The sequence below is a fragment of the Babesia bigemina genome (genome assembly GCF_000981445.1).
Source record: "Babesia bigemina genome assembly Bbig001, chromosome : II".
Lineage (NCBI taxonomy): Eukaryota > Apicomplexa > Aconoidasida > Piroplasmida > Babesiidae > Babesia > Babesia bigemina.
In genome coordinates, this window is record NC_027217.1 from 2,796,582 (window position 1) to 2,823,968 (window position 27,387).

General features: G+C 48.0%; 7 protein-coding genes across 7 annotated transcripts; 2 read left to right on the forward strand and 5 right to left on the reverse strand.

The window, feature by feature from the left end:
• Positions 1–697: 697 nt before the first annotated feature.
• BBBOND_0212310 (hypothetical protein) lies at positions 698–6,325 on the reverse strand (the record flags this gene model as incomplete). Its single annotated transcript, XM_012912821.1, has 1 exon — positions 698–6,325. One exon carries the CDS (start codon positions 6,323–6,325, stop codon positions 698–700), a length of 5,628 nt encoding a protein of 1,875 aa, XP_012768275.1.
• Positions 6,326–7,901: 1,576 nt separating this feature from the next.
• On the reverse strand, positions 7,902–8,989 carry BBBOND_0212320 (hypothetical protein; the record flags this gene model as incomplete). The annotated part of the gene is made up of 6 exons (XM_012912822.1): positions 7,902–8,458; positions 8,515–8,539; positions 8,578–8,613; positions 8,741–8,765; positions 8,875–8,915; positions 8,951–8,989. The coding sequence occupies 6 exons, from the start codon at positions 8,987–8,989 to the stop codon at positions 7,902–7,904; spliced, it is 723 nt and encodes a 240-aa protein (XP_012768276.1).
• A 138-nt stretch (positions 8,990–9,127) lies between these two features.
• Positions 9,128–9,319, forward strand: BBBOND_0212330 (hypothetical protein; the record flags this gene model as incomplete). Its single annotated transcript, XM_012912823.1, has 1 exon — positions 9,128–9,319. One exon carries the CDS (start codon positions 9,128–9,130, stop codon positions 9,317–9,319), a length of 192 nt encoding a protein of 63 aa, XP_012768277.1.
• An 874-nt stretch (positions 9,320–10,193) lies between these two features.
• Positions 10,194–10,559, reverse strand: BBBOND_0212340 (hypothetical protein; the record flags this gene model as incomplete). Its single annotated transcript, XM_012912824.1, has 1 exon — positions 10,194–10,559. One exon carries the CDS (start codon positions 10,557–10,559, stop codon positions 10,194–10,196), a length of 366 nt encoding a protein of 121 aa, XP_012768278.1.
• A 359-nt stretch (positions 10,560–10,918) lies between these two features.
• Positions 10,919–14,962, forward strand: BBBOND_0212350 (hypothetical protein; the record flags this gene model as incomplete). Its single annotated transcript, XM_012912825.1, has 1 exon — positions 10,919–14,962. The coding sequence occupies one exon, from the start codon at positions 10,919–10,921 to the stop codon at positions 14,960–14,962; it is 4,044 nt and encodes a 1,347-aa protein (XP_012768279.1).
• A 77-nt stretch (positions 14,963–15,039) lies between these two features.
• Positions 15,040–20,102, reverse strand: BBBOND_0212360 (hypothetical protein; the record flags this gene model as incomplete). The annotated part of the gene is made up of 2 exons (XM_012912826.1): positions 15,040–20,034; positions 20,076–20,102. The coding sequence occupies 2 exons, from the start codon at positions 20,100–20,102 to the stop codon at positions 15,040–15,042; spliced, it is 5,022 nt and encodes a 1,673-aa protein (XP_012768280.1).
• Positions 20,103–21,486: 1,384 nt separating this feature from the next.
• On the reverse strand, positions 21,487–26,631 carry BBBOND_0212370 (hypothetical protein; the record flags this gene model as incomplete). Its single annotated transcript, XM_012912827.1, has 1 exon — positions 21,487–26,631. The coding sequence occupies one exon, from the start codon at positions 26,629–26,631 to the stop codon at positions 21,487–21,489; it is 5,145 nt and encodes a 1,714-aa protein (XP_012768281.1).
• Positions 26,632–27,387: the final 756 nt, after the last annotated feature.

A 27,387-nucleotide genomic window follows, 5' to 3' on the forward strand; every position in this document is an offset into this window, starting at 1 on the left:
GCCCTGACGCGACGCATGTGATCAGCACCAACTGTCACTCTAAATTATTCACTATTCGCAACGCCATAAAAATTGCAGCGAGCCGTGCGCTCAACTCCCACAGTGCAGCAGCGCCGTGCTACGAGCCGCGGTATAGACGCCATACTGGCGGAGTGCGTTGGCTACGTGCCTAAATGTGATATTAACAATCGCTACATCGCTGCCTATAAACGCTACTTAACCAGGCCAACGCGTATTACGCCACCCTGCCAGTGACTCGCAACACACGACTTAGGTCACCCGCCGCGGCCATCACGGCCGCCTACGTTAGCGACCAATCACCCAGCCTCACATGACACTGACTCAATGGGCAACGCGGACGCCTCTCACAGTCGGCGCGTAACTCAAGGCACCAGGCAATCAACGTGCCACAACACCTACCAAATTACGATTCATCCGCCAGCTTAGCACTTTGCCTGGTTGCTAGGTTAGCACTTTGCCTGTGTGCTAGGTCAACACGTTGCCTGGTTGCTAGCTCAGCACTTTGCCTGGGTGCTAGGTCAACACGTTGCTTGGTCGTTCAGTCATCACCTAATCTAGCTGCTATCTAGTTTACAGGTTGCCGCTAGAGTAATTCGAGACATTAGACTACGTTTGTCGGTTAGGTGAGTAGGTGAGCTATGATAAGTGAGTGTAGTAATTACAGACGTGAGTACGATCACGGCTGCAGGTACGATATCTTGGCAAGCCTTCCGACTTGCGCCGCCGCCAACAATGATTGAGCAGTAATCTTGTGCGATGATGGTGATCGTAAGTGCGATTTGATATGGAGCACATCCAGTCTGCCAACCATTACGCAAACGAGGTAGAAAAGGGAGAGTGACCAGAGCGCGAGGACTAGATAGGTGAACGGTTCTCTGATTGTCCAAATGAAGTTGTCACATTCTTCAAATAATTTGGTGAAGTGTTGCGATTTCAGCAGATTACTCAGCTGTGTACTGAAACTAAGGCAGAATTTCCTGTTAGTTCCATACAGCGTTTTTGCGTCGCCAAAAGTGAACCCGTACTGGTAGAACGTAGTCATCACTCCACGACAGCTTATCAGTGCCTTGCACTTGCAGCTGTATTCGACACCATGCTTACCCGGCTTGCACGAACATTTCGTACAACCGGAGCCTCCACAATCAATCTGCTGGAACGCATCGAGCAATGATTTCAGGTAACTGTAGAATGTCCACGGTAGATATACAGCCCATGAGAGGTAAAGATCAGCGTGCTTTTTGGCGAGGTACGTGTACGCATCTGAAGATGTGGAGCAGAGGTAGGGAGCGCAGTGAATATCCCTCTCATGAGGTAGATTGCACGAATCTTTCGACAGGCTCGACAAGTCAGCCTCCGTAGATTTGGAATGGTCTGAGCTGGTGTGGCCTGCTTGGTTGCGATATGCATTCTGCAGCGCACCTGTGAGTTTGCTTGTCTCTTTGTATAGATCGATTGAGAGCGCTTTCGTTTTCGTTACAAAAGCTAAGCTGACATCACTAGCGGCGTTAGCATTATCTAACATACTACTTAACGTCAACGCAAATTGGAAGTGTTCGGGCAATGTAGATGGCGGCTTGGGCAGCAGACCGAAGAGCGCGTTAATATTCGAATTGTCGAAGAATTTGGTCAGCACGGTACATATGTCCTTACCTGTCTTCGTGCTTCCCGAGAAACCCCTAAAGCCAAGTGGTGTTATACATGGCGCACCGGGTAGGCTTTTGGGACACGTTTTACACTCGGACTTACACCCCGCTGAAACCAACTGGTGAGGCAGGCACCCGGGTAGGCTGTCGCGAAGATACGACATCAGCGGTGATCTAGGTAGGCAATCGGTTGACTCGTTGGCGGGGTGTTCACCGCATTGCCAATTGGAGTGTTTGACTCCTCTGCCGTACTGACAGCCGGACCAGCCGTGGTATGCAGAGCTTAGGCCGCATTGAGTATGCAAAAATTTAAGTGAGGGTAGTAGTCTGCGAAGAATGTCCAATAGCATCTGAAGGCAATCTTCGCCCTTGGATGGGTAGTGAAAGTTCAGCGAATTGGTCGAGTAGTCAACGGCGTACATGGAGTACGCGTCCCCGGTTCCAGCGATTGTTGTGAGAATATCGTGGGATCTGGAACACAGGCGTTTCACTGCGCGCTGAGTATCGTCCATCGCTATGTTTTGTGGATACGCTGGCAGGGGTTCGTCGCTGATGTATGTGACGGGAATACCATCGGCGTCTTCGGGCTGTTTACTTGGATCGACGAATAGTTCACTGATAGCGTCATCCAACATATCTTGATACACGTTATTGCACGGTAGCCCGGACACCCAGCACAGCATCTCGAATATGTTACATGGACGTTTCCTCGCAGAGAAGGTGGCGATGTGGCTGACTTGATAATATGTTTGGAGACAGTCGTGCAGTGTATCCAGTGCGTTTTGCTTAGATTTATCAATGTAATACAAGTGGTGTTCATCTTTCCCGAACATACGTTTGCAGATGAATAATCCTGTCATGCCTTTACTGTCCTGCAGCTCCCAGTGCTTCTTCCCGTCCTCGGTAACTTTGTAGCCTTGAGTGGCGAAATATTTTCCGAGCTCTGTGTTTATGTTTATTTGATCGCTTTTACACCTTGCAACGCAGTACTTCAGTAAAGTCTTGAACTCGGAATACAGGATGGAGAGCAGCGACAGGCACACTTTAGCGCACTTGTTGCCATCATCGGTCACTTTATCATTTCTTGCGTCGACCAATACCATGCCATCCGAAGCTCCGTCGTACGCGTTTAAATATGTCTTAATAAGCTCACTGACCAACGCATTCACACCGCTCTTAAGGGCGTCGACGAGCGTGTTGCACGGACTAGAGAAATTGGTAGGAACTAGATTATCATGTGCGTTGTTCAAAATGCCGAGATTATGGGCAACACTGTGAGTGAAGTTGCCGGAGTCTTGAAGTTGTGTGAGCAGAATGTTCAGCTTATCTTTGACATTTTCAAGCTGCTCGGCGTAAGGGTGTTTATCGCCTTCGCCAATCGTCACCGGTGGAGTCTTCCTTTTCATCTCCTCAGCGTACTCCCTCTTGAGATCCGTGTCGAGGTACGTCTTGAGTGGCTGCCAGAATGACTGGAACTTGTTGGCCAGCTTTTCGAAGTTTGCCTTGTAGTCAGTGGGATTCTTGGAGAGACGGTCGACAATGTCCTTCAGTTTTTCGATATTATCATAATTTGCTGCTTGACCATTCTGTCCCTGAAACGCTCCCATGAAACCTTTGAAGCCAGTTGCCAAGTCTTCTTCGATTGCTTCAGGCAATTTATCCAACTGCCCTCTCACCTTGTCGGCGAATTGTTCCAATAGGTAGTGCATGGTTGTGACGTAATGGGTGTTTGCCTGCTTGGTGAGCTCAGCCATACAATCATTGAGTTGGGTGTCGACTATATCTTGGAGACTGGAGATAGTTGACGTTTTCAATCGTTCGGCGTGGTTGCTGAAGTCAGTTGCCGCTGATATGCATTCATGTAATTGTGTCTTTTTGAGAGTTTCCAGATCGTTCTTAATTTTCATGAGTACACCATCGCCAGGCTTCTTTACAGTGTTCCGACCGATTTTGCTTCTCAGTTCCGACAGCTTCCCTTTGGCGCTTTCTGAGTTTCCTTCGGCAGCCTTCTTCACAATTTCGCACATGGCAGCGAGTTTGGATTTGACGTCATCTGCGTGGGAGACAATATCTGATTTCAAATTTTCGATGGAGGCTAAAGCCTCTGTGACCTTTGTTTCTATTTGTTTGATGGCAGTGGGAAGGCCGCCTGTCATGCTTTTGATGTCTCTGTGTGTAAGGCTATCTTGGTCAACTTGCTTTGTGTAATTTGCATATTTTGCTTGACCAATATTGCCTATTTTATTAACTTCACCACCTCCTTCCGGCAGAATATCTCCGCCAATCTCCGCTGACAGTATGCCTTCAATCCTGCTTTTAAATGTGTTTTCTTGAAGCGCACCGTCCTTGAGGTCGTCGTAGGCGGTTTTGAACGTTTTCATGAGATTTGGGCCAAATTCGTAATCGTTGTTAACGCTGGACGGCTTTTTCTTTTTGAAAAAGTCACTCTCAAATTTTTCTTGAAACATCGAAAGTGTGTTCTTAATTCTCGTATCGAACTGATTCACCAACGCCTTGAGGCCTTTTACGTTTTCGTTGTTGCCGACGACACTGTACTGGACATTTGTGTTATGATTGTAGCCATTTACACCTTGTTGAATCTTTTGCACTTTTGCGTTTAGGGTTTGTGCGGCGACCTTTATTTCCTCTTTGACTCTCTGCCGGACCTGTGTCATAACTGCAGTAACTACCCCTGATGAGTGCTCGGACACTGCTTCAGCAATTTCTCCGAGCTCTTTGAGTATTCTTTTTGCTTCTTCCTTCCCCAAAGAATCTACCGACGCCGTAAATCCCCTGACTGTAGGTGCCGCTATTGTAAATTTGGAGTTTAAATCACCCGTGACACCACTTATATCGAGACCAACATTCGTTAGACTTCTTTTCAGCTCCTCATAATTGCCTGCAATATTGGCATCATTAACAACTACCTGAAGTTTCTTCAGTTCTTCGAACGCCTTCTTAACTGCATTTTTTACATCGTACGAATTTGTGCCGTTGACAAAGATTTCCCACCCCTCACCTATCTTCTTCATCGCATCCTTCAGAGGCGTCATGATTTTGGTGTTGAGATTGCTAAAATATTCAGTGACCTTTTGAAAAATCACTTCACTTCCACCAATTGCTTTAAGTAATTTTGCCGTAACGTTGATGTTCTTATCGTTCACAATTTGCTCAATTTGCGTAAGCTCCTGAAGCTTCTCTATGTCACTGTGCACAATACCAATTGCGTGCTCGACTGCTTTTTCAGTTGCAGTTAATTGCTCCGAAAACGTCGTAGAACTTTCCACAATTGCTTCTAATTCACCTTCAATCTTTCCCTTCAACACCGTCAAATCTTGTTTCACGTTCCCCTCTAACTCATCATACGGCGTCTTGATTTGCTCCTTGACATGATTCACAATTGCTTTCTGGATTTCTTGCTTGACTGTATACAAATCCATTTTCAGCGCGTCGTTCATCTCTTTCACCTGCGTCAGCGCCAATCTAACATTCTCCTGAGCAGCGTTTTTTGCTGCATCTCCGGCCTCCTGCATACTCATGGCCTGCCCCTTTATATATTCAGCTGCATAATTAATCGATTTTTTTCTTTCTGCAGGATGGACGACTTCCTCTAGTATTTTTTCAACCTTCATCATCACGTCACTAACAAATCCATCCGCCTCCCAGGCCCATGTGTCCAATGCCGAGACACCACGCTCCAATTCTTTATAGATGGCTTCCAGCTTCTCCTTAATTTTCTGAACATCTTCCTTCAGCTTATTAACAAGTCCAGTAACTCGCTGAGTAATCTCGCTCTTAAAACATGACTGAACACTTTCCAGCTTCTTAACCATCTTCACAATCGCGTCGTAATTCTCCTTTTCCTTCCTGGACAAGGTAGTCAACCGGTCGGTCTCGTACTTAACTGTCTCACGAACACTATGCACTCTCTCACGTAATTTATGATTAAGATCATTAATTGCGTTCTGTGTTTTTATATTTTTAGGTACACTAGAGTCTAATTTGCTGTTGAATTCATTGGCCTTTGCGAGGCACTGCGTCACTAAGTTGTCGGCCTTGGTCACCTCGGGGTCCGTTTGCTTAGGGTCATCGGAAACCTTGTCAACCTGAATGTCATTAAAACCTAAACAAAACTTACCGGATGATTCTTCAGTGAAATATGATAATAATTCTACAACGGGCTTACTGACTCTATCATTTGATATCTTGAGAAAACCATTGTACTTTCTCACCCCTTTAACCACACTTCCAATCGCATCATTAAAACCTTTTTTACCAAGGTGTTTATTGGTGTTAAGAGTGTCAATTGCTTGTGTGATTTCATTTTTATGCTGCCCTAAATGCTCTTTGATGTTACTGAGAACACCACTCAAAAATCCCATCACCCCGTCACACAGCCTGTCCAAGTCGGAGTACACAATACCATTGCCAGTGTAGCCTTTGGAAGATGGATTGAAGCCGAGGAAGGTTTCGAGGCCAGAGCAAAGGTTATTTAGGATGTTAGTAGGGTTGTTATTTAAGGTATTTTTAAGGTTCAAAATTTTGTCAAATTTCTTGTCAAGCTCCCTAGGCGGCACATGGTCAGGGCAGTGGCAAGAGGTGGAAGAGAGGAAGTGAAGGGGGACAAGGCACAAGTTATTGTGATGGTTTAAAGAGGTCATAGCGGTATTATGGCGAGGTAATTCGAGAGATGTAGAGTGGGTAAAGGGGCGATGTAGAGTGGATAAAGGGGCGATGTAGAGTGGGTTGGGGAGCGATGTAGAGTAGGTTAAGGAGCGATGTAGAGTGGACAAAGGGGCGATGTAGAGTGGATAAAGGAGCGATGTGGAGTGGATTAGGGAGCGATGTAGAGTGGGTAAAGGAGCGATGTAGAGTGGGTTAAGGGGCGATGTAGAGTGGATAAAGGAGCGATGTGGAGTGGATAAAGGGGCGATGTGGAGTGGGTTAAGGGGCGATGTGGAGTGGGTTAGGGAGCGATGTAGAGTGGATAAAGGGGCGATGTGGAGTGGGTAAAGGGGCGATGTAAGGTGGGTTAAGGGGCGATGTGGAGTGGGTTAAGGGGCGATGTAGTGTGGGTTAAGGGCGATGTAGAGTGGGTTAAGGGGCGATGTGGAGTGGGTTAGGGAGCGATGTAGAGTGGATAAAGGGGCGATGTGGAGTGGGTAAAGGGGCGATGTAAGGTGGGTTAAGGGGCGATGTGGAGTGGGTTAAGGGGCGATGTAGTGTGGGTTAAGGGCGATGTAGAGTGGGTTAAGGGGCGATGTGGAGTGGATAAAGGGGCGATGTGGAGTGGGTTAAGGGGCGATGTGGAGTGGGTTAGGGAGCGATGTAGAGTGGATAAAGGGGCGATGTGGAGTGGATAAAGGGGCGATGTAGAGTGGGTTAAGGGGCGATGTAAGGTGGGTTAAGGGGCGATGTGGAGTGGGTTAAGGGGCGATGCAAGGTGGATAAAGGGGCGATGTAGAGTGGGTTAAGGAGCGATGTGGAGTGGGTTAGGGAGCGATGTAGAGTGGGTTAGGGGCGATGTAGAGTGGGTTAGGGAGCGATGTAGAGTGGGTAAAAGGGCGATGTAGAGTGGGTAAAAGGGCGATGTAGAGTGGGTTAAGGGGCGATGTAGAGTGGATAATAATCACCACTTGTGACCATGTCATCGCTGCCGTGACCATGTCATCGCTGCCGTGACAATGTCATCGCTGCCGTGACCATGTCATCGCTGCCGTGACCATGTCATCGCTGCCGTGACCATGTCATCGCTGCCGTGTCCATGTCATCGCTGCCGTGACCATGTCCTCACTGCCGTGACCATGTCCTCACTGCCGTGACCATGTCATCGCTGCCGTAACCATCAACTTGGTCAGGTGCTTGGTCACCACTCTGGTCACCACTTTGGTCAGGTGGTTGGTCACTTCGCTGCTCATGTGATAGGTCATCAACGCAATCATTACTCTGTCTTGCACATTAGATGTCAGTTGCCAATTAGGTTATTGATATTAGCTGCGCAGTAGATACCGCACCCTGTGGAACGGCCGGATGCGGAAGTAGATCATGACGCAGATGACGACGATGATGAGGGCGACGGCGGCGGTGATGTAAGGGGCGGGTCAAGTAGTCACCTCACTGCCCATGTGATTGATCATCAACGTAATCATTACTGTGTCTACAACATTAGATGTCAGTTGCCAGTTAGGTGATCAGTGGGATTCGGATTACGATGTTTGCGCTAACGAATTGCTGAGATCAGCTGTAAAACGCGATGCAGAACGGTATTTTGCGGACGATAAAGTCGCGGATGTTGCGGCCCACCGGGAATCGGAAGATGCACAGGTCGAGCAGGATGATGGCGACGATGATGGCAACGATGACGGCGGCGATGGCTTGGGGGTCAGGGCGGAAAGGTGTGGAGGCTTGTTCATGAAGGTCGTCGGTTGGAGGCTGTAGATCGGAGAGACCGGACTGCTGCCGTTCACTGGTTGCATGATCCTGAGCACCGGAGGAAGTAAGGGGAGGCTGTGGAGCGGGGGGACGGACAGCTTCTCCACGCTCTTGTTTTCCTCTACAACATGTACATTTACATTGATACTCTTTGTTTTTGCATTGCTTTGCACATTTTTGAGTTTCGCAGTCGTAAGTCCACAGGCCACTAGTGCGCTTATTGTAATGTAACCAACATCCACTGCAAGTCCAGCTAGCGTTACATTTATCACAGCACCAGGGACAACAATAACAATTAGGATACCTGCAATTCGTACCACACTCACACTTGTAATAAGTCGCCATCTTCCCCTCCCCCTCCCCTCAACCTGCAAGTATATCAATCACCTAAGCAGCACTCACCAACTGCAACACGTACCACTGCCGCTCCCAGTCCCCTCAACCTGCAAACATGTCAATCACCTAGCAAGCACTCACCAACTGCTACACTACCACTGCCGCTCCCAGTCCCCTCAACCTGCAGACATATCAATGACTCAAGCAACGCACTCACCAACTACGACACGTACCACTGCCGCTCCCAGTCACCTCAGCCTGCAGACATATCAATCACTTAGCAAGCACTCACCTACTACAACACGTACCACTGCCGCGCCCACTCCCCTCAACCTGCAAGCATATCAATCACCTAGCAACGCACTCACCAACTGCAACACTACCACTGCCGCTCCCAGTCACCTCAGCCTGCAGACATATCAATCACTTAGCAAGCACTCACCTACTACAACACGTACCACTGCCGCGCCCACTCCCCTCAACCTGCAAGCATATCAATCACCTAGCAACGCACTCACCAACTGCAACACTACCACTGCCGCTCCCAGTCCCCTCATCAACACTCACCCTCACCCCTGTATCCCCCCAGCCCAGGCCACTGACACCCACGCTGCCCGGGATACCACGGTTGTCCTGACGCGACGCATGTGATCAGCACCAACTCTCACTCTAAATTATATACCATTGGCAACGCCATGAAAATTGCAGCGAACCCCGTGCGCTCAACTCCCACAGTGCAGCAGCACCGTGCTACGAGCCGCGGTATCGGCGCCATGCTGGCGGAGCGTGTCGGCTACGTGCCTAAATGTGATATTAACAATCGCTACATTGACGCCTATATATACTACTTAACCAGGCTGACGCCGATTACTCCACCCTGCCAGTGACTCGCAACACACGACTTAGGTCACCCGCCGCGGCCATCACGACCGCTTACCTTAGCGACCAATCACCCAGCCTCACGTGACACTCACTCAATAGGCAACGCGGACACCTCTCACAGTCAACGCACAAGTCAAAGCACCAGGCAATCAACGTGCTACAACACCCACCAAATTACGGTTCATCCGCCAGCTTACCACGTTGCCTGGTTGCTAGCTCAGCACTTAGCTTGGGTGCCAGCTTAGCACTTTGCCTGGGGGCTAGCTCAGCACTTTGCCTGGGGGCTAGCTTAGCACTTAACTTGCGTGCCAGCTTACCACTTAACTTCGATGCTAGGTTAACACTTTGCCTGGTTGCCAGCTTACCACTTTGCCTGCGTGCCAGCTTAGCACTTAGCCTGCGTGCCAGCTTAGAACTTAGCCTGGGTGCTAGGTTAACACGTTGCCTGGTCGCTAGCTTAGCACTTTGCCTGGTTGCCAGCTCAGCACTTCGCCTGTGTGCCAGCTTAGCACTTTGCCTGGGTGCCAGCTTACCACGTTGCCTGTGTGCTTTCTTAACACTTAGCCTGGGTGCTAGGTTACCACATTGCCTGGGTGCCAGCTTAGCACTTTGCCTGGGTGCTTGCTTACCACTTTGCCTGGTTGCCAGCTTACCACTTTGCCTGGATGCCAGCTTAGCACTTTGCCTGTGTGCTAGCTTAGCACTTAGCGTGGATGCTAGGTCAACACGTTACTTCGTCATTCACTCATCACCTACTTTAGGTGCTATCTAGTTCACAGGTTACCTTTTGAGTAATTCGAGACATTAGACTACGTTTGTCGGTTAGGTGAGTAGGTGAGTAGTTAAGTGAGTTGATGTGAATTACAAACGTGAATACAATTACGGTTGTAGGTAAGATATCTTGGCAAGCCTTCCGACTTGCGCTGCAGCCAACAATGATTGCGCCGTTATCCTGTGCGATGATGGTGATCGTAAGTGCGATTTGATGTGGAGCACATCCAGTCTGCCAACCATTACGCAGATGAGGTAGAAGAGGGATAGTGACCAAAGTGCGAGGACCAAGTATGTGAACGGTTCTCTGATGGTCCAAATGAAGTTGTCACATTCCTCAAATAATTTGGTGAAATATTGAGATTTCAGCAGATTACTCAGTTGTGTATGGAAACTAAGGCAGAATTTTCTGTTAGTTCCATACAGCGTTTTTGCGTCGCCAAAAGTGAACCCGTATTGGTAGAATGTGGTCATCACTCCACGACAGCTTATCAATGCGTTGCACTTGCAGCTGTATTCGACACCGTGCTTTCCCGGCTTGCACGAACATTTCGTACAACCGGAGCCTCCACAATCAATTTGCTGGAACGCTTCGAGCAATGCTTTCAGGTAACTGTAGAATGTCCACGGTAGATATACAGGGGGGAGTTGGAATCTTCTGTGATTTTGGGGGAAACTTTGAGAAACGTGTTTTCTCGGGTTTATCACAGAAAGGAAATTTTTCCGATGTCACTGGGGGGTGTATTGAAGGCCAAAAGTGCGGAATTAAAGCGGCAACATCGCGAGGCGAAAGGCGGCCACACAGGCGCGCTGGATAGACGAACAAGGTACCAATGGAGAGCTCACAAGAAGTGCAGCTGAGCAGTCAAATCGATGAGGACGGAGACCTCATGGTTATTGACGTGGACGTCCCCGATGGGATGGACATCGATGCTCCGCTTGCCACCGTGGGGCGCCGAGAGTGTCGGCAACCCGAAAGGCGGCATGAATCCAGAAAACCGGTACAAAGCGGTGTTCAGGGCCCTAAAGGTAAACCCACAAATTCGAAGGGGGCCGGCCGTGGCGGCGAAAGCCGGCCAATCCCGCAGGCAAGCCGGAAACGACACCAGCCCGGAACCACTCCGGCTGTGAAGGGCGCTGGAAACAAAGCGCGGAACGGCGGTCCCCAGGGCCAAAAGGGTAACAACCGGAAGGCCAAAAAGACAGGAAACACGGCTCAAACGCCGCCTGTCGTGGTTTGCAACGCCGGGCCGAGTTCCTCGGAACGCGCACCCGTGTGTGTGCAGACACTGTCTACCCTGCAGCCACCGGCAGGGGAGGTTGTCGGAAACGGTGGCTGCCGCTCTCCGACCGTGTATTCCATATCGTCGGATGACTTTATGGACGTGGACGAAGAGGAACCTGAGCAAGTCGGGCCTGTGAGAGAATCAAACAACAGTATAGCACCGGGCACCGCCAGTGAGGTGGCGCTCACTGAGACGGCTGCGTTGCCGAGGGCACCCGAAGGGCACGCCCCGCAGGCTGAACGGGCCGGGAACACGCCACAAATGCCGCCGAACTACGCTAGGCTGAATGCCAAGTTACAGTTCCTGCACTGTGTCATGCGTCAGATCGATGGACCATGGTGTCATTGGGTACCGGACGTCTACAAGGCAGTAGTGACGAAGTATCAGAGGATGCCACGAGGAGGATGGAAAGTCCTCGCGGAATATGCCAACGAGCATTTCGAATTCCACAAGACCCACAAGGAGGTGGAGCAGATGGCAAGACAGGTAGTCGCCAAAGCAGCGCGGAGCCAACCGACGGACGTTGGAGAAATAGCATCGCTGCACGACGTCGACTCATACAACGCCCTGCAGGAGGATTTCGACCGGATCATGGCACAGAGGTTGAGGGAGCCTGGTGTGATTAGGACAGTAAAGAACAAAAGACACACCATGGACTCCCTCGACTTCACGGCGATAAGGTCGCTGGATCTAGTGGTCCACAACTACGTGAAGCACAACCCAGTCACTGACATGGGGATGCTAGCCATCTTGTATCAAACGGCACAGGACTGCTACGACAAGTACAGCGCAAAACCATCGTCGTCCTCGGGAAAGAAGGAGGCAGCTGAGAGGAGGATCAAGGAGCTGGAGGAGATAGGAGCATTACTTCTGAAATACAAGCAGAAGGTCCCCCTGGAGAAGGAGGATAGGAAACGCGTTTATCGCCAAATGGACAAGTACAACATGATCGCGGACAAGCCGCAGGAACTGTCATACGTGATCAGCAGGACTCAAGAGGAGCTCCAAAAGGAGCAGGACAAACTCAAGAACGCCAAGTTCAAGAAGGAGTTGTACAACGACAACCGCATGTTCGAGCTCTACACGGGACACTTCTACAGGACACTGGAGAACAAGCAGGACGCGGACGAGTCGGCGATAAACGAGGGGATGATGATAGAGTACTGGGCGCAAATGTGGGTGAAGCCAAACGCACCGCACAACGGTGAAGGATATCTGGTCGAAAGACCACCGGCAGAGAACAAGGCAGGCTTTCCCACATACGAGGAATTCGTCACGATCGTCAAGAAATTGCGAGACTGGAAGTCGCCCGGTGCGGATGGGATCTACAACTACTACATTAAATGGCTCACGTCCCTTCACAGAGTCATTTACAGGCTAGTAGAGGAGGCATGCCAGCAAGGCAAAGTGCAGGACGACTGGTTCTACTGTGGGATCACGTACCTACTACCGAAGAACAAGAAACCAAAGTCCGCCGCACAGTACAGGCCTATCACATGCATGTCCAACCTATACAAGCTAACTACCCGCTGTGCAACGGAGACGCTTAAGCGAGAAGTCGATGGCAGGGGACTACGGTCCGAGAACCAGATGGGCACGAGGAGCAACGTACAGGGTGCAAAGGAGCACGCGTTAGCGAACATCGCGCTCAACGAGAAGCACAAGGGGAAGTTACTTGCAACGTGGGTCGACGTCATGAAGGCGTACGACTCAATCGACCACGCGTACCTGGCAAGGGTTATCGACAACCTTAACCTACCAGGGTGGTTATCAAACTTCATCAAGCAGACGATCAAGAGGTGGAATATAGAGATACGGTGGAACAAGAACACAATCATGCACAAGAAAGTGGAGAGGGGCATTCTCCAAGGCGACAGCCTATCGCCCCTTCTCTTCGTGCTGTGCTTGGACCCGCTGAGCAGGCACCTGACTCGCATCTTCCCCAAGGTGGAGTTAAGCGTGACCGGCGGCAGGATATTCGCCACAAACCACTTTCTCTATATTGACGACCTCAAGTTCTTCGCCCACGAGGAAAGTACGATGAGAGGAATGGGCCGAGAAGTGGAGAAGTTCTTCAACGACATAGGACTCAGGATCAACCGCGACAAGTCGGCAACCAACACGGAGGCGTGCGCCAGCATCGCCAAGCAGATGGAAGGCCCGGAAACGTACAAGTACTTGGGAGTCACAGAGACTTCAAACTCACTGACAAGCGACGGAATGTTCGACATAATACTACAGGAGATATGCAGGAGAACGGAGCTACTGGCTGCGTCAAAGCTGTCGGGGAAAAACCTCTCGATGGCCATCAACCAGTACGCCCTCAGCGTCATCAACTACTACATCGGCGTGATCCCCATGGACATCACGCATTTCGACAAGATCGACCTGGCAGTACGGAGAATAATTAACGCGAAGCACGGACACAAGAAGTGGGCGAACACACAGAGGCTCTACCTCCCCCGGAAAGAGATGGGGAGAGGGCTCCACAGCATGGTATTTAGAGCGGAAGCCATGCTGCTACGACTGTGGTTGACGCTTTCAGCAGACGAGGTGACGTCAACCAGGAGAGCTGCGATCATGCAGCATTTTCGCGACACATACGCGCACATATCTCACATCAAGATGCACCTGGAAGGAAGATATGGAATGGAATTCGGAATGGAGGACACTACGGACAAGAGCCTCAGGGACCTCAGGGTGGCCCAAAACAAATGGCTGTACAACAGAATGCACGTAAAATCAACTCATAAGGTTCTGTATGCCAAGCGTGAGGACCCCAAGCTGGACATTGAGGCGTCGTCCTTGTACCTGACGTGTGGAATACTCACTCCGGAAGAAGAAGCGAACGTAGCGGAAGTCCAGGATAGGAATCTGCAATGGATGTCTTCGTCCAAGAAATGCACAAGATGCAACAACGGCAAGAACGTGGATCACCTCGCGACGAAGTGCCAGAAACTACTACACCTAGAATATACGAAGAGGCACAACGAGGTAGCAAAACGGGTCCACTCAGTACTCGGGAGGCAAATAGGACTACCCAAGGAGAAGATAGACGCCCACAAGATCGAGAGTGAAGTACATGGAAAATACGGATGGATCGCGTACGACAAGACGGTCAAGACTCAGAAGACTAAGGAATACAACAGGCCAGACATCATCCTGGCGGATCGGCGGAGGAACACCATAACCATCGTGGAGATAGGAATCACCAATCAAGACAACCTAGTGGATACGGAGAAGTTCAAGAAGCAGAAGTATGAAGACCTTATTGAGGACCTCAAGGCGCGACAGTTTAACCAGCACACCAAGATCAGGGTTATCCCCTACGTTATGACGTGGGAGGGAATAGTGACAAAGGAGCACAGCAAGTACAGACGGGACCTGGGCATATCGGATCGCATGGAAGCCCACATACAAAGGGTAGTGATCCAAGAAACACATAAAATAGTGATGAGGGATATGAAGCCGAAAGAAGACTACGATTCCGTAGAAGACCCTCAAGCCCAAACTGGATGGATGCCCGCATGGATGGCACCAGTGACGTCCGGCAATGGACCGGCGTGGATCCCGCAACCGGTTTCAGCGTGAGGCGTTAGCCCCGCAAACACGAAAACCGGCCCTAGGCACGTAGCCACATAGCACACTATAAGATGAGATAACTTAATTTAACGTAGATATACAGCCCATGAGAGGTAGAGATCGGCGTGCTTTTTGGCGAGGTACGTGTACGCATCGGAAGATGTGGAGCAAAGGTAGGCAGCGCAGTGAATATCCCTGTCATGAGGTAGATTGCACGAATCTTTCGACAAGCTCCACAAGTCAGCCTCCGTGGATTTGGAATGGCCCGAGCTGTTGTGGCCTGTTTGGTTGCGATATGCATTCTGCAGCGCACCTGTGAGTTTGCTGGTCTCCTTGTATAGCTCGATGGACAGCGCTTTCGTTTTCGTTTCAAAAGCTAAGCTGACATCACTAGCGGCTTTAGCGTTATCTAACATACTACTTAGCGTCAACGCAAATTGGAAGTGCTCCGGCAACGTAGATGGCGGTTTGGGCAGCAGACCGAAGAGCGCGTTAATATTCGAAATGTCGAAGAATTTGGTCAGCACGGTACATATGTCCTTACCTGTCTTCGTACTTCCAGAGAAACCCCTAAAGCCAAGTGGTGTTATACATGGCGCACCGGGTAGGCTTTTGGGACACGTTTTACACTCGGACTTACACCCCGCTGAAACCAACTGGTGAGGCAGGCACCCGGGTAGGCTGTCGCGAAGATACGACATCAACGGCGATCTGGGTTGGCAATCGGTTGACTCGTCGGCGGGATGTTCACCGCATTGCCAATTGGAGTGTTTGACTCCTCTGCCGTACTGACAGCCGGACCAGCCGTGGTATGTAGCGCTTAGGCCGCATTGAGTATGCAAAAATTTAAGCGAGGGTAGTAGTCTGCGAAGCACGTCCAATAGCATCTGAAGGCAATCTTCGCCCTTGGATGGGTAGTGAAAGTTCAGCGAATTGGTGGAGTAGTCGACGGCGTACATGGAGTACGCGTCCCCGGTTCCAGCGATTGTTGTGAGAATATCGTGAGATCTCGAACACAGACGTTTCACTGCTCGCTGAGTATTATCCAGCGCTATGTTTTGTGGATACGCTGCCAGCGGTTCGTCGCTGATATATGTGACGGGGATGCCATCGGCGTCTTCGGGCTGTTTAGTGGGATCGACGAACAGTTCGCTGATAGCGTCATCTAACAGATGTTGATACACGTTATTGCACGGTAGCCCGGACACCCAGCACAGCATCTCGAATATGTTACATGGACGTTTCCTCGCAGAGAAGGTGGCGACGTGGCAGACTTGGTAATATATCTGGAGACAGTCGTGCAGTGTATCCAGTGCGTTTTGCTTGGATTTATCAATGTAATACAAGTGGTGTTCATCACTTCCGAACATACGTTTGCAGATGAATAGTCCTGTCATGCCTTTACTGTCCTGCAGCTCCCAGTGCTTCTTCCCGTCCTCGGTAACTTTGTAGCCTTGAGTGGCAAAATATTTTCCGAGCTCTGTGTTTATGTTTATTTGATCGCTTTTACACCTTGCAACGCAGTACTTCAGTATAGTCTTGAACTCGGAATACAGGATGGAGAGCAGCGACAGGCACACCTTGGCGCATTTAGCAGAGTCTTCGGACGGGTGGTCTTTATTATTTGTTTTTTGTGACCAAACAATGCTATCGGCACCGTCATATGTATTAACGTACGCTTTATCCAGCTCACCAACCAACGCCGGGTACCCCTTTCTCAACGCTTCCAAAACTGCGGGACTCTCACCATCGCCGAATTTCTCCGGAGTGAATTGGCCGAGTCGGTTCTTCAGCCTTTGCAGGTTTTTTGTAAATCCGTGGTCGAAGTGCTGTGAAATAACGAGGCCTTTGAGCAGGTTGTCGAGAGCGTCGTTGGTGGAGGAGATTTTGTCGAAGTCGAAGGTGAAGTCCTTTTGCTTGCTCAACTTGGAGAAGAATGCGGTGAAGGCGGTGTTTAAGGTTTCAGCCCCGCTACTTAATGCTGACTTTGAGGGTGTCCCGAAGCCGTCGATGCGCTCCACTGTGACAACGAAAGTCTCGTGGAGTTTGGCAAGAAAACCCTTCGATCCGGTTGTTAAGTTTTCGGTGATGATGTCTCTAATTACATCTAGCTGGCTGCCTACTAAAGATTTGAGGGCGGTTAGGTCGGAGAGTTGATGCCTGTTAAACAGTAGTTGGACTTCTTTGGTGATTTCGTTAAATGCTTGTTCAGTGGTGGCAATCAGATTGCGTTGCGTGACTGTGAAAGCTGCGTTTAAGGCTTTATACGTTTCACGAACAGATTTTTCAACGTCGAGAATTGCAGAATCTATAGCGTCGTTAGATTCCTTAACCATTTGAGTTATATAATTAATTTTGTTTTGAAGTGCGTTAATATCTTGCTTCAATCCATCCATGATTCCTACTATTTGGTTCTTTTTATCATCCAGAGTGGTCACGAAATTTGCAAGCGAAAACAGCTCTGCTTGAATTTGTATGAGTGAGGATTCGAGGGATACTCGGGTGTCGTGGCATTTTTTCATAACATCCTTTATTTTACTCAGGTCTTTATGAGCATTTTGAAATGCGTTACCAACTTGTTTCTGAAGTTCTTCATAAAGCTCTTTCTCGTTCTTGAGGGCAGCGTTGAGCTCTCGTTTCTTGTTTTTATAATCGTATGATTCGAGATCATGAATTTTTATATTCCCTGGCGCGCTTTGTTCGCCCTCGATACCCGCAACCTTTTTATTAATATTTTTTATCTCAGCTCGAAGCACACCGTCACCTGTACCTACACCTGATATATCTCTTTTTGTCTGCTTTAAATAATTTGGCATTAGAGCATTATCTGCACCGGAGTTTTCATTAAACGTTATTAAATTTAAATCATCAATTCCATCACCGTCGATCACATCCTTTAGTTGTGCAGCAATCTGACCAAGAATTTGACCACCAAGCTGGTCCACTTCGGTGGTTTTTCCAAGGGCATCACTAATCTTCTGACCGAGCGCCTTGATAGTCTCGATCGCGTCATTTACGTTCTTGCCAAGTTCGTAATGATTGGCTCTTTGTTTATCCATACCGGCAAATGATTTGATTTCCTCAGCACACTTTCTGACTACAAGAATAAGTTGTAGTGAAATCGTGCGTATAGCACTTTTGAGATACTCTTTAGGGTCAGAAGTCCCGCTGGAGACGCCACCGAATCCAAGGGTGGTCTCAACCTCCGTGGCTATGCTGTCAGCCTTCACCGGGTCAACACCTTGCTCAATCGCTTTAACTACGTCGTCATGAAATCTAATTATTTCTGACAATATAGCTGTGACGTTTCCATTAATACTTGGCGTACGTATTTCGCGGTCTTTGAGAAGATTTGATATTTTCGGTTTAATAAAAGCGATCGCTTGACTACGTTTGCTCTCCAACTCGTCTCCAACGAGGCTAATACTAGGCTGCTTACTCTGAATATACCAGTCAATATGCATATTTACTGTATCATTTTTATCCAATATCTTGATTAACCATTGTTCAACCGTGGCGACAATTGAGTCAGTTCGAAGTCCCTGCGCATACTTTCTTATGCCGTCAGTAATTTTATCCAAATGGCCAGGATGTTGAGTTTTTTTAGCTTCCTCATGATGTGCAACGGCTTTAGTTTCCTCTTGAATCGCCTCTTTAATCTGCTGCGCCATCTGCCCCTTAACGTAAGCATCAAGTTTGTTTTTGATTCTATCCCTCAGCTTCCGCAAGTCTTTTTTCACATCGTCGTCAAGATCCTTCAGCTTACCGAGAACGCCACTTTTTTGCGCTCCCAGATTTCCATCATTTCCGACAGCCCCTATCACAGCATCTCTAACAGCTACCAATTTTCTCTTATACACATTTTCCAACTCTGGAATGGCCGCACGAACTGTCTTCAGATATTTCTTAACATGATCAAATATTTCGCCGTTTATACTAACTTTAAACTTATACAAATCGTCTTGGATTCTTTTATCCAAATCCTTTGCCTCAGATTGAACTGCCTTGCACAAGGTCTGCAGCGGTGATTTATCGTCCTTGACATAATTCTCCAGTTGCATTTTAATTTCATATAAATGTTTCCAGATTTTGTCTGTATAATTCGAGTCATAATATGTAACGTTCTCGGTAATTGCATCCCTGGTTTGCGAGATTGCTTCCCGAATCTTTTCGAAGTGTTTTCGTTTCTCATCTCCCAGATGACCAAGTTGAAGTAAGATCTTCTTTATTTCATCATTTAACCGCACCTGCAGCACTTCGCATTCATATTTAATTTTGTTTACTACTTCTCTTTTCTGTCTCCCCAACTGCTCATCAACGTACGCTGCCTGAGCTTTAAATTCCTTCTGCTCGGCGCTCTCCTTTAACATCTTCACAGCTTCCTTAACGACGTTTAATTCACCATTTATTTTGTTGCTCAATGTGTAGTCTAATTTATTGACGTGATTTGTTTCAATTTTTCTAGCCGCATTTTTTATTTTTTCAACCACTGTAGTCCACTCCTCCAACTGCTTCTTCAGTGGCTTATTGTCATTGATTGAAACAGTATTCATCGATTCCTTATTAATTATATCATCTTTCAATTTCTCTATTTCTATGTTTACGGAACCTGTTAACGTCCAAATTTGTCTCCTATACCCCTCCAACCACCCCTTCACCGCGCCGACAGCATCCAGAAGCCCAGTACGCCCGGAGCCAATTTTATTATTTAAAGTGTTAATAACCGTATTAATGTCTTTATTCTTATCTGTATCATAAGTTATCACTTCATTTTCGTTTTTCACCGCACCAAGCACACCACTCAAAAATCCCATCACCCCGTCACACAGCCTATCCAAGTCGGAGTACACTATCCCAGAGCCGTCGTAGCCTTTGGAGTCTTTGTTGAAGCCGAGGAAAGTCTCGAGGCCAGTGCACAGGTTATCTAAAAGCTTTTCACAATTGTTATTGTCAGTTAATCCTTTAAGACTCTCTCCAAGCTTTTTAACCTGCTGCAACTTGGACTCAATGTCCTTCAAGGCAGGGTTCTCAGGATATTTTCCGTGCTGTTTTTTACAATCTTCGAGGCATTTTGTATTAAGCTGTATATTGTAATTCTCCTTGATTTTATCTTCTTGGACACCAGATTCTTTAAGCTTCTTAGTAGCATCACTAATCTGCTTCTCGTAGTACTGACAGTAAGTCTCCTTATCAGAGTATTTGAAGGGGCAAGAAAGCTTAGATTTTTCGGATTGGAGGGAGATAAGGGGCGATGTAGAGTGGGTTAGGGAGCGATGTAGAGTGGGTTAGGGAGCGATGTGGAGTGGGTAAAGGAGCGATGTAGAGTGGATTAGGGAGCGATGTAGAGTGGATAAAGGAGCGATGTGGAGTGGGTTAAGGGGCGATGAAGAGTGGATTAAGGGGCGATGTAGAGTGGGTAAGGGAGCGATGTGGAGTGGATAAAGGGACGATGTAGAGTGGGTAAAGGGGCGATGTGGAGTGGATAAAGGGGCGATGTAGAGTGGACAAAGGGGCGATGTAGAGTGGATAAAGGGGCGATGTAGGGTGGATAAAGGGGCGATGTAGAGTGGATACAGGGGCGATGTAGAGTGGATAAAGGGGCGATGTGGAGTGGATTAGGGAGCGATGTGGAGTGGGTTAGGGAGCGATGTGGAGTGGATAAGGAGCGATGTAGAGTGGATAAGGGGCGATGTAGAGTGGGTAAAGGGGCGATGTAAGGTGGATAAGGGAGCGATGTGGAGTGGATAAAGGAGCGATGTGGAGTGGGTTAAGCGGCGATGTGCAGTGGGTTAGGGAGCGATGTAGAGTGGACAAAGGGGCGATGTAGAGTGGGTTAAGGAGCGATGTAGAGTGGATAAGGGAGCGATGTAGGGTGGGTTAAGGGGCGATGTAGAGTGGATAAAGGGGCGATGTAGAGTGGGTTAAGGGGCGATGTAGAGTGGAGTAAGGGGCGATGTAGAGTGGGTAAAGGGGCGATGTGGAGTGGGTAAAGGGGCGATGGAGAGTGGGTTAAGGGGCGACGTAGAGTGGATAATAATCACCACTCAGGTCAGGTGCTTGGTCACCATGTCATCGCTGCCTTGACCATGTCATCGCTGCCGTGACCTTGTCATCGCTGCCGTGACCTTGTCATCGCTGCTGTGACCATAACCATGTCATCGCTGCCGTGTCCATGTCATCGCTGCCTTGACCATGTCATCGCTGCCGTGACCTTGTCATCGCTGCCGTAACCAGTCATCGCTGCCGTAACCATGTCCTCGCTGCCGTAACCATCAACTTGGTCATGTCATTGGTCACCATATTGGTCAACACCTCGGTCATGGCATTGGTCAGCACTCTGGTCATGGCATTGGTCAGCACTTTGGTCATGGCATTGGTCACCACCTTGGTCATTGCATTGGTCAACACATTAGTTAACTACTACACAATCACATACAACGATTAGTGAGTGATACAATAGATTAAAGCACAATTCATAAGTTAGGTGAGTAGGTGATGCTAGGTGAGTGTAGACAGTAAACACGTGAGTACGCTTATGGTTGTAGATACGATATCTTGGAAACCCTGCCAATTCTTGCAGCAGCAAGTAGTGATTGAGCGGCGATGCGATGTGATGAGGGACTATGCAAATGCGATTTGATGTGGAGCAGGTCTAGGCGGATGACCATGATGTGGAGGAGGTACAGCAAGGAGAGGAGCCAGAGGGTGACGTTGAGCCAGAAGAATTTCTGGCGAATGTTCCACAGAAATTCTGGAATTGTGACATGGGTGAATTCGCCGAGGACCTTACCCTTAAGTAATACATTTTGCAATGCGTGACATAAATCTTTGCAGGTGCGCTTCGTTGATTCTCCACTACTGCCACTCATGTTTGACAGGCTTTTGAAAACGAAGCCGTACTTGCATAAGGTGGGACGTGTAAAGGGGCAGTAAGCAATGGATTTGCAGTCATCGGTATGATGATCACGTCCGACGGGTTGCGACTTTGTTTCGTTATTTGTGTATTTGACTTGACATGTTTTAGGGCAGACTTTACCATTGCACCTGGATTGCGCTGACGTGCAATTTTGGCAGCACTCTTTTAGCAGCTGTTCGAGCAAATTATAGAACACCTCGGTGATGTAGACGATCCAGGAGAGGTATTTATCAGCGTGGTTTTCCGAAAATACTGTCCACGTATTCATACCGAAAGGTTGCAGGTATCGACCGCAGGTTGCCGTCAACGACGACGTACTGTTGCAGCTGTAGAGACACAACAAATCTCCAGTGGTATGATTATGGGACTTATGGTCGGTAATGATTGAGTTGACGTTGAGTTCCGGATAAGGTACGCCGAAGTTGGCCCTTGTTACGGCGTCATTAAATGCGGTCATCTTATGCTTCCTGACGTCTATCGCACCTCTTGATTTGCCATGCCAATCGTGGAGTAAATTGTAGTAGAATGCGTACATATCGGATAGCGTTTGAGGAGGCCTATTTAGGAGACAAACTAAATTACTGCAAAGCTTGACAAGTGGGCTATCCATGTGACCACAAAAGTCGTAGAGTACTTTGGTGAGATGTGCGCCTTGCTTAGTATGCGACGCTACATTACTTATATCAGCAAATCCCATTGGCGTTTTACACGGCAATCCACGATGCTTGGACACGGTGCATTCCAGTTTACAACCAACCTTGTCGAATGTATGTGGTATAAAGCCTGGCAATCCGTCTTCAAGGAATGACTGGAGGGGTGACTTAAGTCCGCACTTAGGCTGTTGGTCGTCCTTTTGATCACCGTTTTGGTTGGCCATTTGGCTGGCATTTTGGTTAACCGTTTGGTTGCATGTTTGATCGCCAATTTGGTTGCCACATTGCTTTGTGTTGCAGGTCCATGACGAGCCTCCCACGCCGTGTCCATAATAGCAATCACGCCAGCTGTTAGCCTCGTACTCACGTGAACACTGAACTAATAAGAAACACAGTTGCTCGTACACTCGAAGCAACACATCCGCAAGAATTTCTAAACATTTCGCAGGGTCCGCGGGATATACGAAACTGTCTGCGTTGCTGTTAAACTCGCAAGCATACCGCCCGCCTGCGTGTCCATAACCCTGGATGGCGACAAGTACAGTTTCCGAATACGCGCAAACATCGCGAAGGCCATTCGACAGCTTTGTAGCCGTGACATCTTCCGGGTAGGCCTCCAACGTGTCCGGGTCCTTATCCGATAGAGACAACTCAGCATCCGACTCGTCTTTCTCTGGCTTTTCAAACAGGTCACTGAACCCATTGAGCGCCAGTTCCTGGTGCACGGGATTGTACGACAGACCGGAGAGCCATTGGAGCATGTCGTATATACTGCGTGGATGTTTCTTGGAACTGAGAGTGCCCAGGTGACAAACTTCGTAGTAGCCTTTGAGACAATAGTGTAGATAATCGAATAAGTCGAGCAGCGTTATTTTGTTTTCATCACCATGCTTACGATTGTATTCATTTAATATCCATGTGTTTACGTTATCGAGATCTCTGGCGACCGGAATTGTCCGCTTGAGTTTTTCATGAACGTTTTGACCGTTCATCGTATTACGCAATTCACCGTTGTGCACAGTGTCAGATTTTGAGACCTTATAGCCCGCTTCTTGCAAGCACGCTCCTAGAGAATTATTTTTGCCACGCAAATTAGTTAGTAGTGTCTTCCAGTTAGCAACGCATTTGGATCGCAAGTCAGACACGTCGTGACACATCACTGGTATCAAGGTGAGGAAGGCTTTGGCGCAGTTGGTTGCGTCGGCGGTTGGTCCCTCACCTTTCTTCGGATCGGTGATTTCTGTCCACACTATCTTCTTACCCGAGTACTTGTTCACGTACTGCTTTTTGAGTTCATCAACAAATTTGCCGAACCCTTTCTTCAGAGGCGTCAACACCTTCTTGGGTGCGTCGTCCATCGTCTCCGGCTTGAATTTCGCAAGCACTTCTTCGAACTCATCGCGCTTTTCGACGACCTTGTGATCGTGGTGTTCCGACTTCTCAATCCTCTTAAGCAGGCCCTTGAGACTATTGGTCACTGGAGTGACACGGTCGACAACAGAAAGTATCTCAGCCTGCGACGAGAGGCTATCTGAAAATGCGTTGACACCCGTGATGAGATGTTTCACCGCCTGCACAAGTAGACATCCTTTCGGAAGATACGTGTCGGATGTCGCTGCAGCACCGGTCTGGGAGGCGGGCTGAACGTCTTTGATGTTAGTAACATTGTTGACGAAATTATATGCCAAGCGGGTGAGGAGGCCTTTTAAGCCGGCGACTTTGTCTAATTCCATAGTTTTAATAATTTCAGAAAGCTGTTTGTTGATGATACTTTGCAAGGCTTCGACTTCCTGTGTCTTTCTTTTAGCGTATAGGTCCTTGACCGTGTTTTCCATACCATGAAAAGATTCGGTTATTTTTTCAACCATCTCTTTTCGTAACGTTTGCATGACATATCTTACCTTCATAATAGCCTTTTCAAATACATATTTGGTTTTATGAATGCAATCGTCAAGCTCTTTTCCGACGTCGGCCACTTTACATTTAACATTTTTCATCTTTTTGCCAAGCTCGGTGACATCATCTCTAACAGCTTTTAGATCATTGTAGACGGTCCCTGTATTGCTGTCACTTTGGCCAACGGTTGTGGTCAGAAAACTGCTGATTTTGTTGTGAAGGTTGCAAGATTGTATTTCAAGGTGGGACTTGCCGCCCTCCACGCCTGTAGTAACACCACGCTCATTGGGGTCAGTTTGAAGCGTTACCAGCACATCTCGTATCGTTGTAAGTGTATTTTCAGCGTCTGTAGCTGGACCAACAATTTTATCCACGACTCTATTTAACTTATCAATTGTTTTGCTAGCAGTCATTTTTAAAAGGTCACTAAGTTTAGATTTGACATTTGAAGCTGCTGTGGTCGTTTCAGCTAGCGCCTTATCAATTTCCTTACCTAGCTTGCCTAGGCCACTGCCGCTTTCATAAACCGCCTTACTCATTTTATCTCCCAGCTTCGTGACGTCCGTTATTGCCGACAGCACTTGGTCGCCCAGGTGGTAACTACTTTCTGTTGATGTGAATGATTGCAGCACTTTTGCCGCCTGGCTGGCTTTCGCACGCAATGCGGTAATGGCTGATGCGACAGCATCATTTATATTGTGACTTTGAGAATCTTGAGATGTCGAACCCTTCATCTCTCTCTCAATTGCCTGAACTATATTGGATACGAATGTTGTTATTTCTTTGGGTGTCAGTTTTTCATCCACTGCTTGTACAAATGACATGATGCCATTTTTGACTGCTTCAATGTTATCTTTAATGTTGCTTTTGCCCAATGCCTTAATTTTTGCTCGGCCAATTTGTTCTCCAAGTTGCATTTTAATGACACCTGCAAGTTTTCGAAATTGCTCACTACTTAGGCCAGTTTTCACAGCGCTGTGATATGATTCAGTCAGTCTACCATTGTTATTACTAGCATATGCATCAAACCAATGTTTAACCATAACATTCTGCAGAATTTCATAAATCCATTCCTCCACTATACTCCCAAACGCCTCCCCCTCAAACGATTTTGCATAACTTTCTGCTTTATTGGCGATCTTATCTAAATGCCCATCTTCCTTCGCGACACTCTTCTCAGCCTTAGCAATCCCATCAGTCATCTCCCTAAGCGCTGCCTGAAGTTCGCTGGGCAACGTGGCTGAAACATATCCTTGCACGTTTTGGACAACCTGCTGGGTAAGCCCTTTGATGGCGTCAGTTAATTTTAACGTATGCTCAATACCACTTTGATCTTCCACCACCTCCGCTTTAACGCCTCCAAAAATTCCTCGAAAAAATTCAATACGGAGACCCAACTGTTTCACCTGCATTTTAAGTTTCTCCTTCTCAGCTTGAATTTCTCCTTTAAGCCTGCCCGCAGCCGCCAGAATACCTTCTACCTCTTTCACGATATCCTTTCCATATCTATTTAGAATACTATTCATATTATAATTAACTTTGTTGAATGCAACCGCAGCATCCTTGTCCAAGGAGAGTAGCAGCATGTTAAATTCATTCTGCTTCATGTTATCGAGCTTAATATATAACTTGCCCACTCTATCTTTCAAATAATTTTCGATCTCCTCCGAACGTTTTCCAGCTTGCTTTGTGACGTAATGTTTAATGTAATCCATTTTGGCATCTGCCAAATCGTACATCTCCTTCATGCCTTCAACCTTCGCCGCCTCCTTGAAAGTTTCCATGGCCTGAAACAGCATTTGAATATTCGGAGTCAACTTACCTAATAACTTGGAGTCAAGATTTTTCATGTCCTTCTCCGCTGCTACGACGTGAAGTCTATACTGCTCGGCGCGTGCAGTCCAATTTTGAATCTGCGTGGAAAGATCAGACATTTTTTCGTTGTCAATATTATCTTTGTGACGTGTCAAATCGTTCATTAAATGCGTAATATTGTCTGTTACTGCTTTCGTCTTCTTGCCTACTTCACCTTCATACCCCTCCAACCACCCCTTCACCGCGGCGACAGACACCGCAAGCCCAGCACGGCCGTGGCCAATTTTAGTATTTAAGGTGTCTAGTACATCTTTAAGCTTTGTTTGAAGATTATTATCATAAGTTATCACTTCATTTTCGTTTTTCACCGCACCAAGCACACCACTCAAAAATCCCATCACCGCATCACACAGCCTATCCAAGTCAGAGTACACAATCCCCTGGCCAGTGTAGCCTTTGGACTCAGAGTTGAAGCCGAGAAACTTTTCGAGGCCAGTGCAGAGGTTATTAAGGATGTTAGTAGGGTTATTATTTGAGGTAATTTTAAGGTTCAAAATTTAGTCAAATTTCTTGTCAAGCTCCCTAGGCGACACATGGTCAGGGCAGTGGCAAGAGGTGGAAGAGGGGAAGTGAAGGGTGACAAGGCACAAGTTATTATAATGGTCTAAAGAGGTCATAGCGGTATTATGGCGAGGTAATTCGAGGGATGTAGAGTGGGTTAGGGAGCGATGTAGAGTGGATTAAGGGGCGATGTAGAGTGGGTAAAGGAGCGATGTAGAGTGGATTAGGGAGCGATGTAGAGTGGGTTAAGGAGCGATGTGGAGTGGGTTAAGGAGCGATGTAGAGTGGGTTAGGGAGCGATGTAGAGTGGATTAGGGAGCGATGTGGAGTGGGTTAGGGAGCGATGTAGAGTGGATAAGGAGCGATGTAGAGTGGGTTAAGGGGCGATGTAGAGTGGGTTAAGGGGCGATGAAGAGTGGGTTAAGGGGCGATGAAGAGTGGGTTAAGGAGCGGTGTGGAGTGGGTAAAGGAGCGATGTAGAGTGGGTTAAGGGGCGATGAAGAGTGGGTTAAGGAGCGGTGTGGAGTGGGTAAAGGAGCGATGTAGAGTGGATAAAGGGGCGATGTAGAGTGGGTTAAGGGGCGATGTAGAGT